Source organism: Cetorhinus maximus, chromosome 2 (genome assembly GCF_964194155.1).
Source record: "Cetorhinus maximus chromosome 2, sCetMax3.hap1.1, whole genome shotgun sequence".
Lineage (NCBI taxonomy): Eukaryota > Metazoa > Chordata > Chondrichthyes > Lamniformes > Cetorhinidae > Cetorhinus > Cetorhinus maximus.
The window spans coordinates 61407742-61424517 of NC_135880.1; the positions used below are offsets into that span (position 1 = coordinate 61407742).

Here is a 16776-nt window from a genome sequence, read left to right on the forward strand (position 1 = left end):
GGGAGAGCTCCACTCACAGGCTAATCAAGCAACAGCCTGACATAGTCATCCTCACAGAATCATACTTTACAGATAGTGTCACAGGCATTATCATGTCACAGCATCACCACCCCTGGTTATGTCCTGTCCCACCGGCACGACAGGCCCAGCAGGGGTGGCGGCACACTGGTATACAGTAGGGAGAGAGTTGCCCTGGGAGTCCTCAACATCAACTCCGGACCCCATGAAGTCTCATGGCATCAGGTCAAACATAAGCATGGTCACCAGCTGATTACCATTTACCACACTCCCTGAGCTGATGAATCAGTGCTCCTCTATGTTGAACACCACTTGGAGGAAGCACTGAGGGTAGCACAGGCACAGAATGTACTCCGGGTCGGGGACTTGAATGTTCACCACGAAGACTGGCTCAGTGGCACCACGACTGACCGAGCTGGCTGAGTCCAAAAGGACATAGCTGCTAGACTGGGTCTGCGACAGGTGGTAAGGGAACCAACAAGAGGGAAAAACAAACTTGGCCTCATCCTCACCAACCTGCCTGCCGCAGATGTATCTGTCCATGACAGTATAGGTAGGAGTGACCACCATACAGTCGTTGTGGAGACAAAGTCCCGGCTTCACATTGAGGATACCTTCCATGGTGACATTACCGCCATGCTAGATGGAATAGATTTCGAACAGATCTAGCAACTCAAGACTGGGCATTCATGAGGCTCTGTGGGCCATCAACAGCAGCAGAATTGTACTCAAACACAAGCTCAACTTCATGGCCTGGCATATCCCCCACTCTACCATTGCCATCAAACCAGGGGATCAACCCTGGTTCAATGAAGAGTGCAGGAGGTCATGTCAGGAGCAGCAATAGGCATACCTAAAAATGAGGCGTCAACCTGGTGAAGCTATAACAGGGCTACTTGCACGGCAAACAACATAAGCAGCAAGTGACAGACAGAGCTAAGCGATCCTACAACCAACGGGATCAGATCTAAGCTCTGTCACCCTGCCACATTCAGTTGTGAATGGTGGTGGCCAATTAAACAACTCACTGGAGGAGGAGGCTCCACAAACATCCCCAACCACAATGATGGAGGAGCCTAGCATATCAGTGCAAAAGATAAGACTGAAGCATTTGCTACAATCTTCAGCCAGAAATGCCGAGTGGATGATCCATCTTGGCCTCCTCCGGAGGTCCCCAGCATCAACGAAGCCAGTCTTCAGCCAATTCAATTCACTCCACGTGATATCGAAAAAAGGCTAAAAGCATGAATACTGCAAAGGCTATGGGCCCTGACAATATTCCAGCAATAGTACTGACCACTTGTGCTCCAGAACTTGCAGCACCCCTAGCCAAGCTGTTCCAGTACAGCTACAACACTGGCATCTACCCAGCTATGTGGGGAATTGCCCAGGTTTGTGTCCTATACACAAAAAGCAGGACAAATCCAAACCGGCAAATTAGCACCCCATTAGTCTACTCTCCATCATCTGTGAAGTAATGGAAGATGTCATCAACAGTGCTATCAAGCAGCACTTGCTTAGCAATAACCTGCTCACTGATACCCAGTTTGGGTCCCACCAGGGCCACTCAGCTCCTTATTACAACCTTGGTTCAAACATGGACAAAAGACCTGAACTCCCGAGGTGAGGTGAGAGTGACTGCCCTTGATATCAAGACAGCATTTGGCCGAGTGTGGCATCAAGGAGCCTTAGCAAAACTGGAGTCAATGGAAATCAGGGGGAAAACTCTCCGCTGGTTGGGGTCAAGCCTAGCACAAAGGAAGATGGTTGTGGCTGTTGGAGGTCAGTCATCTCAGCTCCTGGACATCACTGCAGGAGTTCCTTAGGGTAGTGACATCGGCCCAACCGTCTTCAACTGCTTCATCAATGACCTTCCTTCCATCATAAGCTCAGAAGCCTGGATGTTCACTGAGGATTGCGCAATGTTCAGCACCATTCGCGACTCCTCAGATACTGAAGCAGTCTATGTCCAAATGCAGCAAGATCTGGACAATATCCAGGCTTGGGCTCACAAGTGGCAAGTAACATTCATGCCACACAAGTGCCAGGCAATGACCATCTCCAACAAGAGAGAATCCAACCATCGCCCCTTGATGTTCAATGGCATTACCATCACTAAATTCCCCACTATCAACATCCTGGGGTTACTATTGACCAGAAACTGAACTGGAATAGCTATATAAATACTGTGGCTACAAGAGAAGGTCAGGGGTTAGGAATAGTGCGATGGGTTACCCACTTCCTGACTCCCCAAAGCCTGCCCAGCATCTACAAGGCACAAGTCAGGAATGTGATGGAATACTCCCCACTTGCCTGGGTGAGAGCAGCTCCAACAACACTCAAGAAGCTTGACACCCTCCAGGACAAAGCAGCCCACTTGATTGGCACCACATCTACAAACATTCACTCCCTCCACCACTGACGCATAGTAGCAGCAGTGTGTACTATCTACAAGGTGCACTGCAGGAATTCATCAAGACTCCTTCGACAGCACCTTCCAAACCCACGACCATTACCATCTAGAAGGACAAGGGCAGCAGATAGATGGGAACACCACCACCTGGAAGTTCCCCTCCAAGTCACTCACCATCCTGTCTTAAAAATATATCACCGTTCTTTCACTGTCACTGGGTTAAAATCCTGGAACTCCCTTCCTAACAGCATTGTGGGTATATCCGCACCACTGCAGCGGTACAAGAAGGCAGGTCACCACCACCTTCTCAAGGGCAACTAGGGATGGGCAATAAATGCTTGCCCAGCCAGCGAAGCCCATAACCCATGAATGAATGAAAAAAAAAACAAGGTGAATATGGAAGATTCAGAAGGGAATTGCAAAAACAAATTACAGGAACAAAGTGAAAATACAGACAGCCAACATAAAAAGGAATCCAAAAGTTTTCTATAGGCATATAAACAATTAAAATGTAGTAAAAAGAATGGGCCGATTAGGGACCTAAAAGGGAATTTATGCATGGAGGCATGGCTGGGGTCCTAAATGAGTGCTTTGCATCTTAACCAAATTACATGCGTCCCAAGTGATGGCGAAAGCAGAGGTAGTGGAGACAATGGATTGGCTCAAAATTGATAAATAATGGTTTATTGCAGAAGGGCCCATTTCTAATTACTTACAAAATAGAAAAGAACTGAGATAAAGTTTAAATAATATATAATTATTATCCGGAAATACAATTTCTGACTTACTTTCATTAAAAGAATATTCAAATTCCTCAAGTGTTTGAGGAAACTTAAGAGGTGGTTCATCTTTCTTCATAAGTTCTTCTAAGTCTATTCTGGAGAGCAAATCTGAAAAAAAAAGAGACAATGAAACAAACTAAAATCTTTCACATTATGGTAAATTTGAAACCGTTGCAATTTTTTGGGGTATGCTTCCCAATATTTTAACGGGATTGAGGCAGCTGGCTACCCAATGAATAAGCAGTTTTAAATAGAAACTGACTAAGGAAAAGTACGTAATGGGCCAAATCTTGCTGCAGTGGGACATCTCACAGCATACATCATTAGAGCTTTTCCTGCAACCTTCAGCCCAAATAAAATTTGCATTTTACCTCAAAATAGCAGTATATTTCCTGAACAATTGATAAGGAGGGTGAATGAGAGTCAACTAAGGTACAGAAAATAAAATGAAATGAAGAGTAGGAAAGAAAGATTAGATTGAGGAGAAAAAAGATGAAAAGTTTAAAATTTGGAATCTCTAAGAATTTATTACATGCAGGATTCAGACTCATCTGTTTAAATTATTTCCTTTCTGGGACAGAGAGGTTGACTGACATTGCATTAACAATTAACACATTGTTAAAAGGGTACTAAATTGAATTGAATCCTAACTGCTAACACCTTAATTCTCTGATTTTAATGGGCAATTCATGTGTAAATCCAGAATGCTCTTAAAAAAATGGGGAGATTAAGGGTGAGATACCATTTGTTACAAAGAACAACAAAGAACAAAGAAAAGTACAGCACAGGAACAGGCCCTTCGGCCCTCCAAGCCGCGCCGATCATATTGCCCGTCAACTAAAACATTTTGCACTTCCAGGGTCCGTATCCTTCTATTCCCATCCTATTCATGTATTTGTCAAGCTGCCTCTTAAACACCACTATCGTACTTGCTTCCACCACCTTCTCTGGCAGCGAATTCCAGACACTCACTACCCTCTGCATAAAAAACTTGCCCCGCACATCTCCTCTATAGTTTTCTCCTCTCACCTTAAATCTATGTCCCCTAGTAATTGACTCTTCCACCCTGGGAAAAAGCTTCTGACTATCTACTTTGTCCATGTCACTCATAATTTTGTAAACTTCTATCAAGTCGCCCCTCAATCTCTGTCGCTCTAGTGAGAACAATCCGAGCTTCTCCAACCTCTCCTCATAGCTAATAACCTCCAGACCAGGCAGCATCCTGGTAAACCTCCTCTGCACCCTCTCCAACGCCTCCATATCCTTCTGGTAATGTGGCAACCAGAATTGCACGCAATATTCCAAGTGTGGCCTAACCAAGGTTCTATACAGCTGCAGCATGACTTCCCAGCTTTTATACTCAATACCCCTGCCAACGAAGGCAAGCATGCCATATGTCTTCCTGACTACCTTATCCACCTGCGTTGCCACTTTCAGTGAAGTGTGGATCTGTACACCCAGATCCCTCTGCCCGTCAATGCACTTAAGGGTTCTGCCATTTACTGTATAATTCCTGCCTGTATTAGACCTTCCAAAATGCATTACCTCACATTTGTCCAGATTAAACTCCATCTGCCATTTCTCCGCCCAAGTCTTCAACCGATCTATATCCCATTGTATCCTTTGACAATCCTCTTCACTATCTGCAACTCCTCCAACCTTAGTGTCGTCTGCAAACTTACTAATTAGCCCAGTTACACTTTCCTCCAAATCATTTATGTATACTACAAACAGCAAAGGTCCCAGCACTGATCCCTACGGAACTCCACTAGTCACAGCTCCCCATTCAGAAAAGCACCCTTCTACTGCTACCCTCTGTCTTTTATGACCAAGTCAATTCTGTATCCATCTTACCAGCTCACCTCTGATCCCGTGCAACTTTACCTTCTGTACCAGTCTGCCATGAGGGACCTTGTCAAAGGCCTTACTGAAATCCATGTATATAACATCTACTGCCCTTCCACCGTCGATCATCTTTGTTACTTCCTTGAAAAACTCGATTAAGTTAGTGAGACACCACCTCCCCTTCACAAAACCATGCTGCCTCTCACTAATACGCCCATTTGCTTCCAAATGGTAGTAAATCCTGTCACAAAGAATCTTCTCCACTAATTTTCCTACCACTGACGTAAGGCTCACCGGCCTGTAATTTCCTGGATTATCCCTGCTACCCTTCTTAAACAATGGAACAACATTGGCCATTCTCCAGTCCTCTGGGACCTCACCCATAGCCAGTGAGGATGCAAATATTTCTGTCAAGGCCCCAGCAATCTCCTCCCTTGCCTCCCTCATTGCTCTGGGGTTGATCCCATCTGGCCCAGGGGACTTATCCACCTTAATATTCTTCAAGACGCCTAACACCTTCTCTTTTTTGATCTCAACATGATCCAGGCTATCTACACACTCTTCCCTAGATAAATCGACCGCTAAGTCCTTCTCTTTGGTGAATACTGATGAGAAGTATTCATTTATTATCTCTCCCATTTCTTCCGGCTCCACACACAGATTCCCACCTCTGTCCCTGAGTGGGCCTACCCTTTCCCTGGCTACCCTCTTGCTTTTTACATATGTATAAATGGCCTTGGGATTTTCCTTAATCCTGGTTGCCAGTGATTTTTCATGACCCCTTTTAGCTCTCCTGACTCCTTGCTTAAGTTTCTTCCTACTTTCTTTATATTCTCCACGGGCTTCATCTGTTCCCAGCCTTCTAGCCCTTATGAATGCTTCCCTGTTCTCTTTGACTAATCTCGTAATATCCTTCGTTATCCAATGTTCCTGAAACTTACCATGCTTGTCCTTCATCCTGGCAGGAACATGCCGGTCCTGAATTCTTATTAACTGACGTTTGAAAGACCCCCACATGTCAGTTGTTGATTTTCCCTCAAACATCCACCTCCAGTCTAGATTCCTCAGTTCCTGCCTAATATTGTTATAATTAGCCATCCCCCAATTAAGCACTTTAACCCGAGGACTCCTGTTATCCTTATCCACCAGTACCTTGAAACTTACTGAATTATGGTCACTTTTCCCGAAATGCTCCCCTACTGAAACTTCGACCACAAATGAGAGGTTTTACAAGATCAGAACTCTGTCTTTAATTTAGGGTAAAATGGAGAAATGAAGGGATTCATGTGACCTGTTCTGATTTCATAATGTCATGGACAGATGCGTCTGCAACAGGTAGATTGGTGAGATCTAGGTCAAGAAGTATTTTCCCTCTTGTTGCTTCCTTCACCACCTGTCACAGACTCAGGATCGACTGTTAGGGGAGGATTTTCCCTTCGTCCGTCGGGCAGGCCCGGGAGTGGCCGTGCCAACAGTCTGCCACCTGCTATCTGGCCCTGATCGTGATTTCACGCTGGCTGGCCAATTAACGGCCAACCAGCATGAATCGCACGCTGAAACGCTAAGCGCTGCCTGGGTGGGGAGGCAAAGGAGGGTGAGCATGGAAGTCAGCGCATGCACGCGGGTGTGCTCACAGAAAGCTCCCTGAAGGCACAAAGCTGCCTCAAGGAGCTGAAGATTTTTCACATGAAAAATGAAGCTTAAAAAAAAGGAAAACATGTCCTCTCTGTTGCATGAGCAGGAACATGTTAGAAATGGGATTTTAAAATTTCTGTTTTATTTTTAATTAACATCGGAAACCTCATCCCACCTGTGGATGAGGTTTCCTCAAACATCCAAAGGCCACTTAGCCTTTTTGCCTGCCCGCCAATCATAAGGTTGGTCGGGTAGGGAAAACTTAAGTTTAATTAATTTATTAGTGCCCTTAACAGCCCTCTTAATTGTCAGCGGGCACACTGCTGACTCCTGTGCCGCCCACCAACTGAAATATTGTGTGGGTGCGCAATGACGTGGGGATGAGCGCATGACATCATCACACGCTATTTCACACTCGCACGTGTCGGGCCCGTGCCCGCACACCAAGGTGAAAATTCACCCCTTAGTCTCCAAGTCCCAGAACGGTGTTAGGAGTGTCAGGTTTTGCAAACACATAACTTTACGTCATCTAGTTAATTCCAAGATAGAATGGTGTTGAGGTCCTCAGGATAGTTAATTAGCCATTCCACCCAAATACAAGGCCCATGTGATTTGCATTGCCATGGAGCTGCGCTTTGAGAAGGGAAGAGCTCCTAGGTAATCAATATAGGATCAGGTTACATGTTTTCCTAAAAATATCACTGAACCTCGCAGGGTCAGTCTGCAAAAATTCAAGAGAGAGATATAGGGGGCAGCAAGTCTCTATTGTTCACCCTGCAGGATGAGGGTGGGAGCTCACGTTCGGATTGAAGAGACCAAAGTCATAAGAGTTTAAACAAAGCTGTAAGATTCACCTAGCTTTGGCTAGAAGGAGGGAAGCCCAAAATAACCCACACCGTGAAAGTCAGTACAGGCATTAGAAGTTACCCGGCTAGACAAAGAAAATGGAGCCAAGAATCACTTTGGTTCCTAGAGAATGAGTTGTTTACTTAAGGGACAGAGTCAGAGTCAGTAAAGTATAACCATAGTGGGAAATTTTCAGTTGTTTTAAATATTAAATTGAGGATCATTTCCATAGTTTAGAAAATAAGTTGCCGGCTGAAATAGCGTCTGGTCAAGAGGGCCAGGGCAGGGGGCTCTGAAGAGTCATACAGATTCGAAACATTGATTCTGTCTTTCTCTCCACAGATGCTGTAAGGCCTGCTGAGTTTTTCCAGCAGTTTTTGTTTCAGATTTCCAGCATCCGCAGTATTTTGCCTTTATCTTAGCATCTAGTCAATGTTGCTTTTCGTTTGTGAGTTACAGTAAAAGTTTTAAAACATGAAATCTTGTGTGATCCTTTCAGCCATTTACTAGAAGTTGTGGAATTTCTTTTTTTAAACATTATCTACAGGGATCATAATACATTTGTGCGAAGGAAATGGCAGAGTGGCATAAATTGACCAGTGAATTCTGGCGATTTGCAACTCCTGGTGTATCTCTTCCAAAACCCTGCTGGCTGATTTCCCGATTAATAAGAGTGTATTACGAACTCGCTGTCATCTTTTCAGAAAGATTCAGCTCCTAGGGCTTAATAAAATTACAAAGATGATGTTACAGGTCTACAGTAAAATCCCATTACCAATATTGTTAGAAAACAAATATTCTTCCGAAGCGATCTCTTTGGTTGCCTGCACTTTGGCATGTCTGCTTCATTATTTGACTGATGAAGTGAAACAACCCTGTAATGGGAATTTACAGAACTCATGTGGGGAAAAGGGGCAGAGAAGGAAATCCTAACAAGGCTCAAAGGGCAAGTAGAGCTACACAATTCTAAAAACAGATCCAACAATTTAAATATTTTCATTGTAAATGATTCACAGTCACAAAAAAAATCTGAATTATATTCCTTATTATACTGGGTATCAAAAGGCAAGGAAATTCAAAATTGATCCATAAACATCAAAATGTCTCTGACCTTTACAGCTCATCAGATGTCACTTCCTGTGGCCTAAAATTGCCATCTGGTTTGAAACATCTCACTCTTAACAATAAACAGCACCATATTTTTAAAAATGGATTTGGGATCTGTGTCACATTATTTTTAAAATCCACTTATAATACTTTCCTGATATTGACTGGGTGAAATTCACAGCAATGGCTTGGATACACGCATCTCTCTTTTCAATAAAAAAAGACAGAATCAAGACTATTTTAACAACAAAACAGAAGTTTGAATGTCCTTGAAAAGTTACCAAAGCAGGGGTTGAATTTTATCATCGTGACAACTGCCTTAATGTTGGGCCGGAAAATTAGGGACAACCCCACCGCAGCAGTTTGGAGGACACCCAGCTGCATTTTTTTGGAGGGGGTAGGGGGAGGATGTTTTATGAGGGTAGGGGTGTGTTTGGGAGGGGTGGGGCACTCAATGGGCCACAGAATGTCCAATTACAAGAGCCTTGCCACCCTGAGCCTACAGGGAGGGTCCAAGGTTCATCAGGGAATCTCACCAGGTTTTACCAAGGGGACATGGTAGAGAACTCACAATAGTAATCTGCCAGCAGTGGCAGGAAGCCCTTAATTAGCCACAAGTAGCACAACTGGCCTCTGGGTGGGAGGGTTGTCCCCACTGCTGGTAGAATGCCATGGCAGTGGGAAGATGGTAGCCACTCCACCCCCACCTTTCCTCACCATTCTCTAGCTCACAGCTTCCTATCCCACTCTTGTAGGCCCCATTAAATTCAGCCCAAGGATTGCAGACAATATGTTACCTAGAATTTTGGGCAGAAAATTAAGTCATTCGGCCATACAGGTCCATGCTGATATTTATGCTCCACACAAAACTCCTCCCACTTGGATTCATCCCATCAGCATATCCTTCTATACCTTTCTCCCTCATGTATTTTTGCAACTTCTCCTTAAATTCAGCTGCATAGTAATAGGTTAGTAGGGGCTAAGTATTTGTCCTTATTGCATTGTAGTTTAATGTCTCCAAGTTTGCCATCAAGAAGTGGAAAAGGGTTAAAGAGGAAGGTTTGAGATAATGAAGAAATCAATCCATCAGTGTATTAGACATTTGCATTTTTAAAAGTTGGCTCATAAATAGCCTAATTTTTAATATCCTCCCATATTTATATCTCTAAATATATTCAAAAGAATGTATTTTCTCTTACAGCAAAGGTTCAGCATAAGAGCTGAAAGTACAATGGAATTAAAGGCTACAATGTCACTATGAAAGATAATCAACCTGAAACATTAAACCTACCTTTTTCTCTCCACAGATGTTGCTGAGAGTTTCCAGCATTTCTGTGTTGTTCAGATTTCTAGTATCAGTATGTTTTTTGTGATAAGTCATAGTTTTTAAATAAGGGAATATATTCTAAAGCAGAAATGAAATTCCAGGCCCTATCTTGGGCAGATGCCATAGAGACAGAGTGATGTCAGCTGAAGGTGTCAAATGGAATGGATCAGCGTATGCTCATCACAGCGCAGCTAGAGCCCTTATAGTAGCTTAGGCTTTCATGCCCAGCTACAGGTTGAGAAAAGAAACTAAAACAGTACACCATATTTCAATGGACAGCATCAACTCCTGTAAAGGTATAAATGCATTTAGCAGAATGTTTACAGCTAAATATTCAGTGTTGATCCCATCAGTATTGAGGACAAGGAGCTTGTACAGTAACTGACAGCTTAATAGTATACTGAATTTTCCAAATGATCAAAAACCACATGAACACTAAATAATACAGGAGGAATAAAAGCACATCTATGATATCAAAGTAACATTAAAACTAAGTTATCACATCAAAAGAGCAAATTAAAGAACAATTACAGGTACAGGAAAAAATAAATGCAAGACAATTCTTGGAATTCCACTCTTTACATAGTGAAAGACAATGGCAATGTTTCCACATTATGACATCACTAAATCTTAGAGGGACGTCCCTTGAAAATTAACTAGCAAAATCATCTGTACTAGTGCCGTGGCCCATAACACTATGCAGGATACCCACAATGGGAGAATTAGACATTAAGCTGATTTTTTGTCGGTTCCAATCTTAAACTATACATGTGGATGGAAACCACCAATTTAGACCATTTCTATGGAGGGTTTTAGGGTAAAAGCAAAGAGATAGATCTAATTCTAAATAGGAGCTGATGTAATTTTAGTTGCAACTGGAGCTTTCTGCCACAACAATGGCATCCAGCTTTTTCATTAACAAAGCCCGGCTGGGTTTTTGAAATGACAGTTGACTATTTTTGTTGCGGCTGCAGGACGTTCTTCTGGGGAAGAGTGATCAGCAGACATCATGGTCCACAGAGGCAGGAAGGGGGATGTGGTCCTGCAATCAGAATTTAGGGAGCTAGGTAGAAAATTGGCAAGCAGGGCCTCTAATGTAGTAATTTTCAGGTTGCTCCTAGTGCCATGCACCAGTGAGTAGAGATATAGGAGGATAAGGCAGATGAATGCATGGCTGGAAAGATGGTGCATGAGGGAGGGCTTTAGATTCCTGGGACTGGCTCTGGGGGAGATGGCACCTGTACAAGCCTGACAGGTTGCACCTGAACAGAACGGGGACTGAGTTTCTGAGTTTCGCTAGTGCCGTTGGGAGGGCTTTAAACTAACTCGACAGGGATGTGGGAACCAAGAAAAAATATTAGAGATGAATGCCAGGGTGCACAAAATACTGGGAGTGACAGGTAGCACGTGTATAGAGAATAGTAAGTTAATAGGTAAAGTCGGGGTAAGGGAGAAAGTAACAAAATCTAAATCAGGGTTATTATGCATGTATGTGAATGCACCGAGTATAGTAAATAAGATTGGGGAGTTACAGGTGCAGATTGCCAAGTGGAAATATGATGTTGTGGCAATAATAGAGACCTGCCTCAAGTTAGGGCAGAACTGGGTGTTAAATATTCCCAGGCACAAGGTGTTCAGAAGAAATAGGAAAGGAGGTTTGGCAGTATTGGTTAAGGAGAGCACTGCATCGCTGGAGAAAGAGGACACCTCAGAGGGTTCAAGGACAGAATCATTTTGGCTAGAGCTAAGGAACAAAAAGGGTGCAATTACATTGCTCGGTGTAGTCTATAGACCGCCAAATAGAAGGAGAACAAATCTGCAGGGAAATTACAGAGAGATGCAGGAATTATAGAGTAGTTATAATGGGGGACTTTAATTATCCAAAAGTAGACTAGGACAGTGGTAGCATAAAGGGCGGAGAGGGGCAGAAGTTCCTGGATTGTGTTCAGGAGAATTTTCTACAGCAATATGTGTCCAATAAAACAAGAAAAGATGCACTGTTGGACCTGGGTTCTTGGAAATGAGGCAAGTAGATCAAGTGTCAGTGAGGGAACAATTAGAAGACAGTGATCATTATATTGTACGTTTTAGGATGATGATACAAAAGAGCGATAGGCAATCCAGAATAAAAACAATTAACTGGACAAGAGCCGACTTCGATGGGGCAGGAACGGAGCTGGGCCAGACAGACTGGAACGAAAGATTAGTTGCACAATGGGCTACTTAAAAAAAAAAATTGGTTCGGGCACATTCAAGGTATATCCCATCGAAAGGGAAAGGTAGGACAAACAAATCCAGAGCTCCCTGGATAAAAAAAGAGATTGAAATTAAGATATAGAAGAAAAAGTGTGCCTATGACAGGCATGAGGTACAAAATACAAATGAGAACCAAGAGGAATACAGAAGGTTCAGAGGGGAGGTGAAAAAGCATATTCGAGAAGCGAAGAGGGATTATGAGAAAAGACTGGCAGCCAACATAAGGGGGAATCCCAAAGTCTTCTATAAGCATATAAACTGTAAAAGGGTAGGAAAAGGAGGATTTGGGCTGATGAGGGACCTAAAAGGGAATTTACACATGAACAAAGGGGCCATGGCTAAGGTACTAAATGATTACTTTGCATCGATCTTTACCAAGGAGGTAGATGCTAACTAGGTCATGGTGACAGATGAGCAAACTCCGTCACAGGGAGGGTTCAAATTTGATAAGGAGGAAGTGTTGAATAATAAAACTAATGTTTTATTTAAATACCTATCAAAAGTTAATGAAAAATAGTCAACTATAACTATTTCAAAGATCCAACTGCAATCAAACCCAAAGTCACATTAAGTCAGATTACCCCCTTCCCCTATGAACTATGTGGATGGTTTTGACACAGGGTGGAATCCAGGTTTTATTTAGGTCATGTTTCCAAGCTCATGAAAATTTGGTCTGCATGCTTTGCAATTCTACAGCGGGATCTAATAACCAATATCACATTCAAAAGGCCTGTGTGGACAGTGGAAGTAATTAAAGACTTGGCTTGGCTTGGTTCCAAACAGATGGAATCTAAAGAAGTTCACAAAATTCTAAACAAAAGCAGACAGGTCATTTAAGATATAAAAACAAAAAACTGCGGATGCTGGAAATCCAAAACAAAAACAGAAATTCCTGGAAAAACTCAGCAGGTCTGGCAGCATCAATAGATCCGCCGATGCTGCCAGACCTGCTGAGTTTTTCCAGGTCACTTAAGAGTTTGCTCCAGTTACAAGCCAAACATAATGGGCCAGAACTTCCATGGAGTGGCAATCACAGTAAGAGCCCTGGTGAGAAAAGAGCAGCGTATCTGATTCCTGAGTCCTTCCAGTGCAGGGAAGCAGCATCAGGGAAAGTGAAGGCACACAAAGCACTAGCTGCCATAAAGTTTCAAGCTCCCAGTCACTTTGACAAGAGAGAAAGTCAGTGTGAAATAAAAACAGAAAATGCTGAGAAAACTCAGCAGGTCTGCCAGCATCTGTGGAGAGTGAAATAGAGTTAATGTTTTGAGTCCGTATGACTCTTCTTCAGAGCTAAAGAGTAGAAATGTGGTGAGATGAAATTTATACTGTTTAAGGGTGGGTGGAGCAGGTGAAGCTGGATAGAAGGCCAGGTGGGGGCAAAGGAGAGATTGACAAAGGTGTCATGGACAAAAACAAAAGGGAATATTAATGGTAGTGATTAGGGCTAAAGGAGGTGATGATAGTGGTATAAAGGTAAGAAGGCAGAATGTGTTAATATCAGAACAAGGGTCAGCACTCTGTGAAAGAACATGGAGCAAGTAACAGATGGCCCTTTTGGGGGTGGGATGGTTGGGGAAAAAAGGAGAGAGAATGGGATAAAAAAAAGGGAATAAAAACAATGAATAAATGAATAAAAATAAAAATAAAGAATAAGGAGGTAAAAAATATTTTTTTAAATTTTAAAAAGGGATTTAAAAAGTGGTGAAGATAAAGGAGCGAGTTCATGGTCTGAAGCTGTTGAACTCAATGTTAAGTACGGAAGGCTGTGAAGTGCCTAATCGGAAGATGAGTTGCTGTTCCTCCAGTTTGTGTTGGGCTTCACTGGAACATTGCAGCAGGCCAAGGATGGACATGTGGGCATGAGAGCAGGATGGTGTGTTGAAATGGCAGCAACAGGAAGATCTGAGTCATGCTTGCAGACAGAGCGAAGGTGTTCCTCAAAGCGGTCACCCAATCTGCGTTTGGTCTCTCCAATGCGGAGACCACTGCATTGGGAGCAGCAAACGCAGTAGACCGAATTGAAGGAAATGCAAGTGAAGTGCTGCTTCACCTGAAAGGGGTGTTTGGGGCCTTGGCTGTTGAGGTGCGAGGAAGTAAAGGGGCACGCATAGTGGTATTGTCACTAGACTAGTATTCTAGAGACCCAGGGTAATGCTCTGGGGACCCGGGTTTGAATCCTGCCACAGCAGATGGTTTTGACTTCAATGAAAAGTCTGATAATGACCATGAAACCATTGCCGACAGTCGCAAAACCAATCTGGTTCACTAATGTCCTTTAGGGAAGAAAATCTGCCATCTTTACCTCGTCCAGCCTACATGTGATGCTCCAGACCCACAGCAATGTGGTTGACTCTTAAATGCCCTCCGAACAAGGGCAATTAGGGATGGGCAATAAATGCTGGCCGAGGCAGCGATGCCCACATCCCATGAACGAATAATAAAAAAGTGTTGCACCTTCTGCAATTGCATGGAAAGGAAGGGGATGAGATGTTGGGGTGGCAGATGAGTGGACCAGGGTGTCCTGGAGGGAATGGTCCCTACAAAATGCTGACGGGGCAGGGGGTTAGAGATGCTGGAGTTGGCACGATGCCACCACCAAACACATCTTCCCCTGGCCCACTCTTTCACAGTGAGGGTTAGGGTCAGTTGGTGGGGGACAGTCAGGGAGATTTGGGGGGGGGGGGGGGGGGGGGGGGGGGGGGGTCAGTATTATCGTTGATCAGGAATTAGAAGTGGTTTTAAACCTAATGGGGACTTCTGGTTGGGGGGGGCAGGTTCCCAGTCCATCTTCTGGGGTGCCTCCGGGGCACGACACCCCAGAGATCAGAAATTCTGGGCCACTGTTTAGGAGAGGGCAGCGAAAATTTATAGCAGGTCTAACATTTTCACCACAGGGCTTTTTTCAATGCTTTTATGGAGGAGATTAAGCTAGTAGTTCTTAGAGTACTATTGTCAGTTATATTCAAAAGAGTTGATGGAGACTTTCACAATTAGTTTTCACACTTCATTCACTGCTCAGAGAAAAGTGTCAAGGAAGCAGGATTCCTTCCATTATTTAAAGATTGTTTTAAACCGTAGGATGAGTCCAACTACAATATGAACACACCTGGTCCACATGAACTGCAAAGTCATCTGTGATCTACAGAATGTTATGTTGATATTCCTGGATTAATAACTATTTCTTTACAGGTAGGTTGCTCTTTGAGCAAATATTACACAGCATTGTAAAGAATGAAAAACGTTGCACCAATGCTGAATAATCAAATATTCTTTAACACTCTAAAACTGAAGGTAGGCATCAAGATAACATGATTTATTAAGTCACAAAAACGAATAAGATATTCAAGTTAAACAAAGCTCAGAAAAATATCCTACTTCTCGTTATGATAAAGGAGGCTTCCTACTTATATCATTGAGGTTCACTTTGGTGAACACTTAATTCCACACACAAATCACCTTATTCCTCAATCAAATCCTTCTGCTGTAGTAGAACCATCACCTTAATCTGAAATTTTACTGACTTACTGAACCCAGATCAAAGATAATGTCCCAGACTCTACATTGAGAATAAGGATGGGGCTAACAGCACTCAATGTTATATGGAATAAATAGCACAGCAACTTCCAGAATACTGTACATAAAAACACACACAGCTAAACATAGAAATCTGGAAAACGCTGTCCATGTTATCCAGCTCTTCCACAGGCTGCAATATAGCAGTAATTCACCAACAGGTTTAACATTTAAATATATGTGCAACAGCAGTGAAGTCACAGAACTGTCCCACACAATACACCAGAAAAAGTTAGAACTGATAGATTCAGGAGTTACATGAGTTTTTTAATGTCATAACCAATCATAATGCCAAACAACCTATTTAATTTTACAAGTGTGGAGTATTTAATCAATGATGTAGATGTACAAAGGAATTTGCTTTACTTTTTCTGTCAGTCTCTTAATCTCATTTCTTAATCCCATATTTTTTATTAAATCTTTATTTCACTTTCTGCACAGGATTAAAAACCAATTTATAATTCTGGATTAATACTCCCTGGTTTAAACGTTGCATGGCTCAATGAGGACTCTAATCTGATTGGCTGGTGAGCCTCACTGTTGCCCTGTTTACACAGGTCACAGGTATCCTGTAGAAGGTGCTGCACTGGATCAGGCACCTACTAACAAAGGCACACAATAACTCTACAGCCAGCTATTAGCATAGTGAATAGCGAGTGTCATTCCTCAATAAGGGCTGAGGCACTTCAAGTGAAAATTTTAACAAGCATTAAAAGCTGTACAATAAATAAATGATTAATCATGATATTGTAACGGTAGTTTCAGTTAGAGAAAAACAGCAGAGCGGAAATATTCACAGTACCTATTTTAATCAAGTTGTGAGGGAACAGATAACATAGTCACACTGCCAAAGCATCCAGTTACATACAACCCAAAGCAGCCCTTCAATGTTTCTCCATAACAAAGTCCAGCATTGCATCTAGTATTCAGTCTCACTATTAAATAACCACCTACAGGCAGACAAAGAGTTACAA

General features: G+C 42.9%; 1 protein-coding gene across 9 annotated transcripts in view; it reads right to left on the minus strand.

Moving 5' to 3' along the window:
• The window catches only part of arb2a (ARB2 cotranscriptional regulator A), a 918141-nt gene that overhangs the window by 874160 nt on the left and 27205 nt on the right, over positions 1–16776 (minus strand). For 8 of the 9 annotated variants that reach the window (XR_013579777.1, XM_078565161.1, XM_078565110.1 and 5 more), the window contains exon 3: positions 3220–3321. The exons of the other annotated variant lie outside the window; for it this stretch is intronic. Coding sequence is in view for 7 of the 8 variants with exons in the window: in XM_078565161.1 (XP_078421287.1) it covers positions 3220–3321 (102 nt within the window). In the remaining variant the exon portion in view is untranslated. The remainder of the gene's footprint in view (positions 1–3219; positions 3322–16776) is intronic. 9 annotated transcript variants of the gene reach the window in all.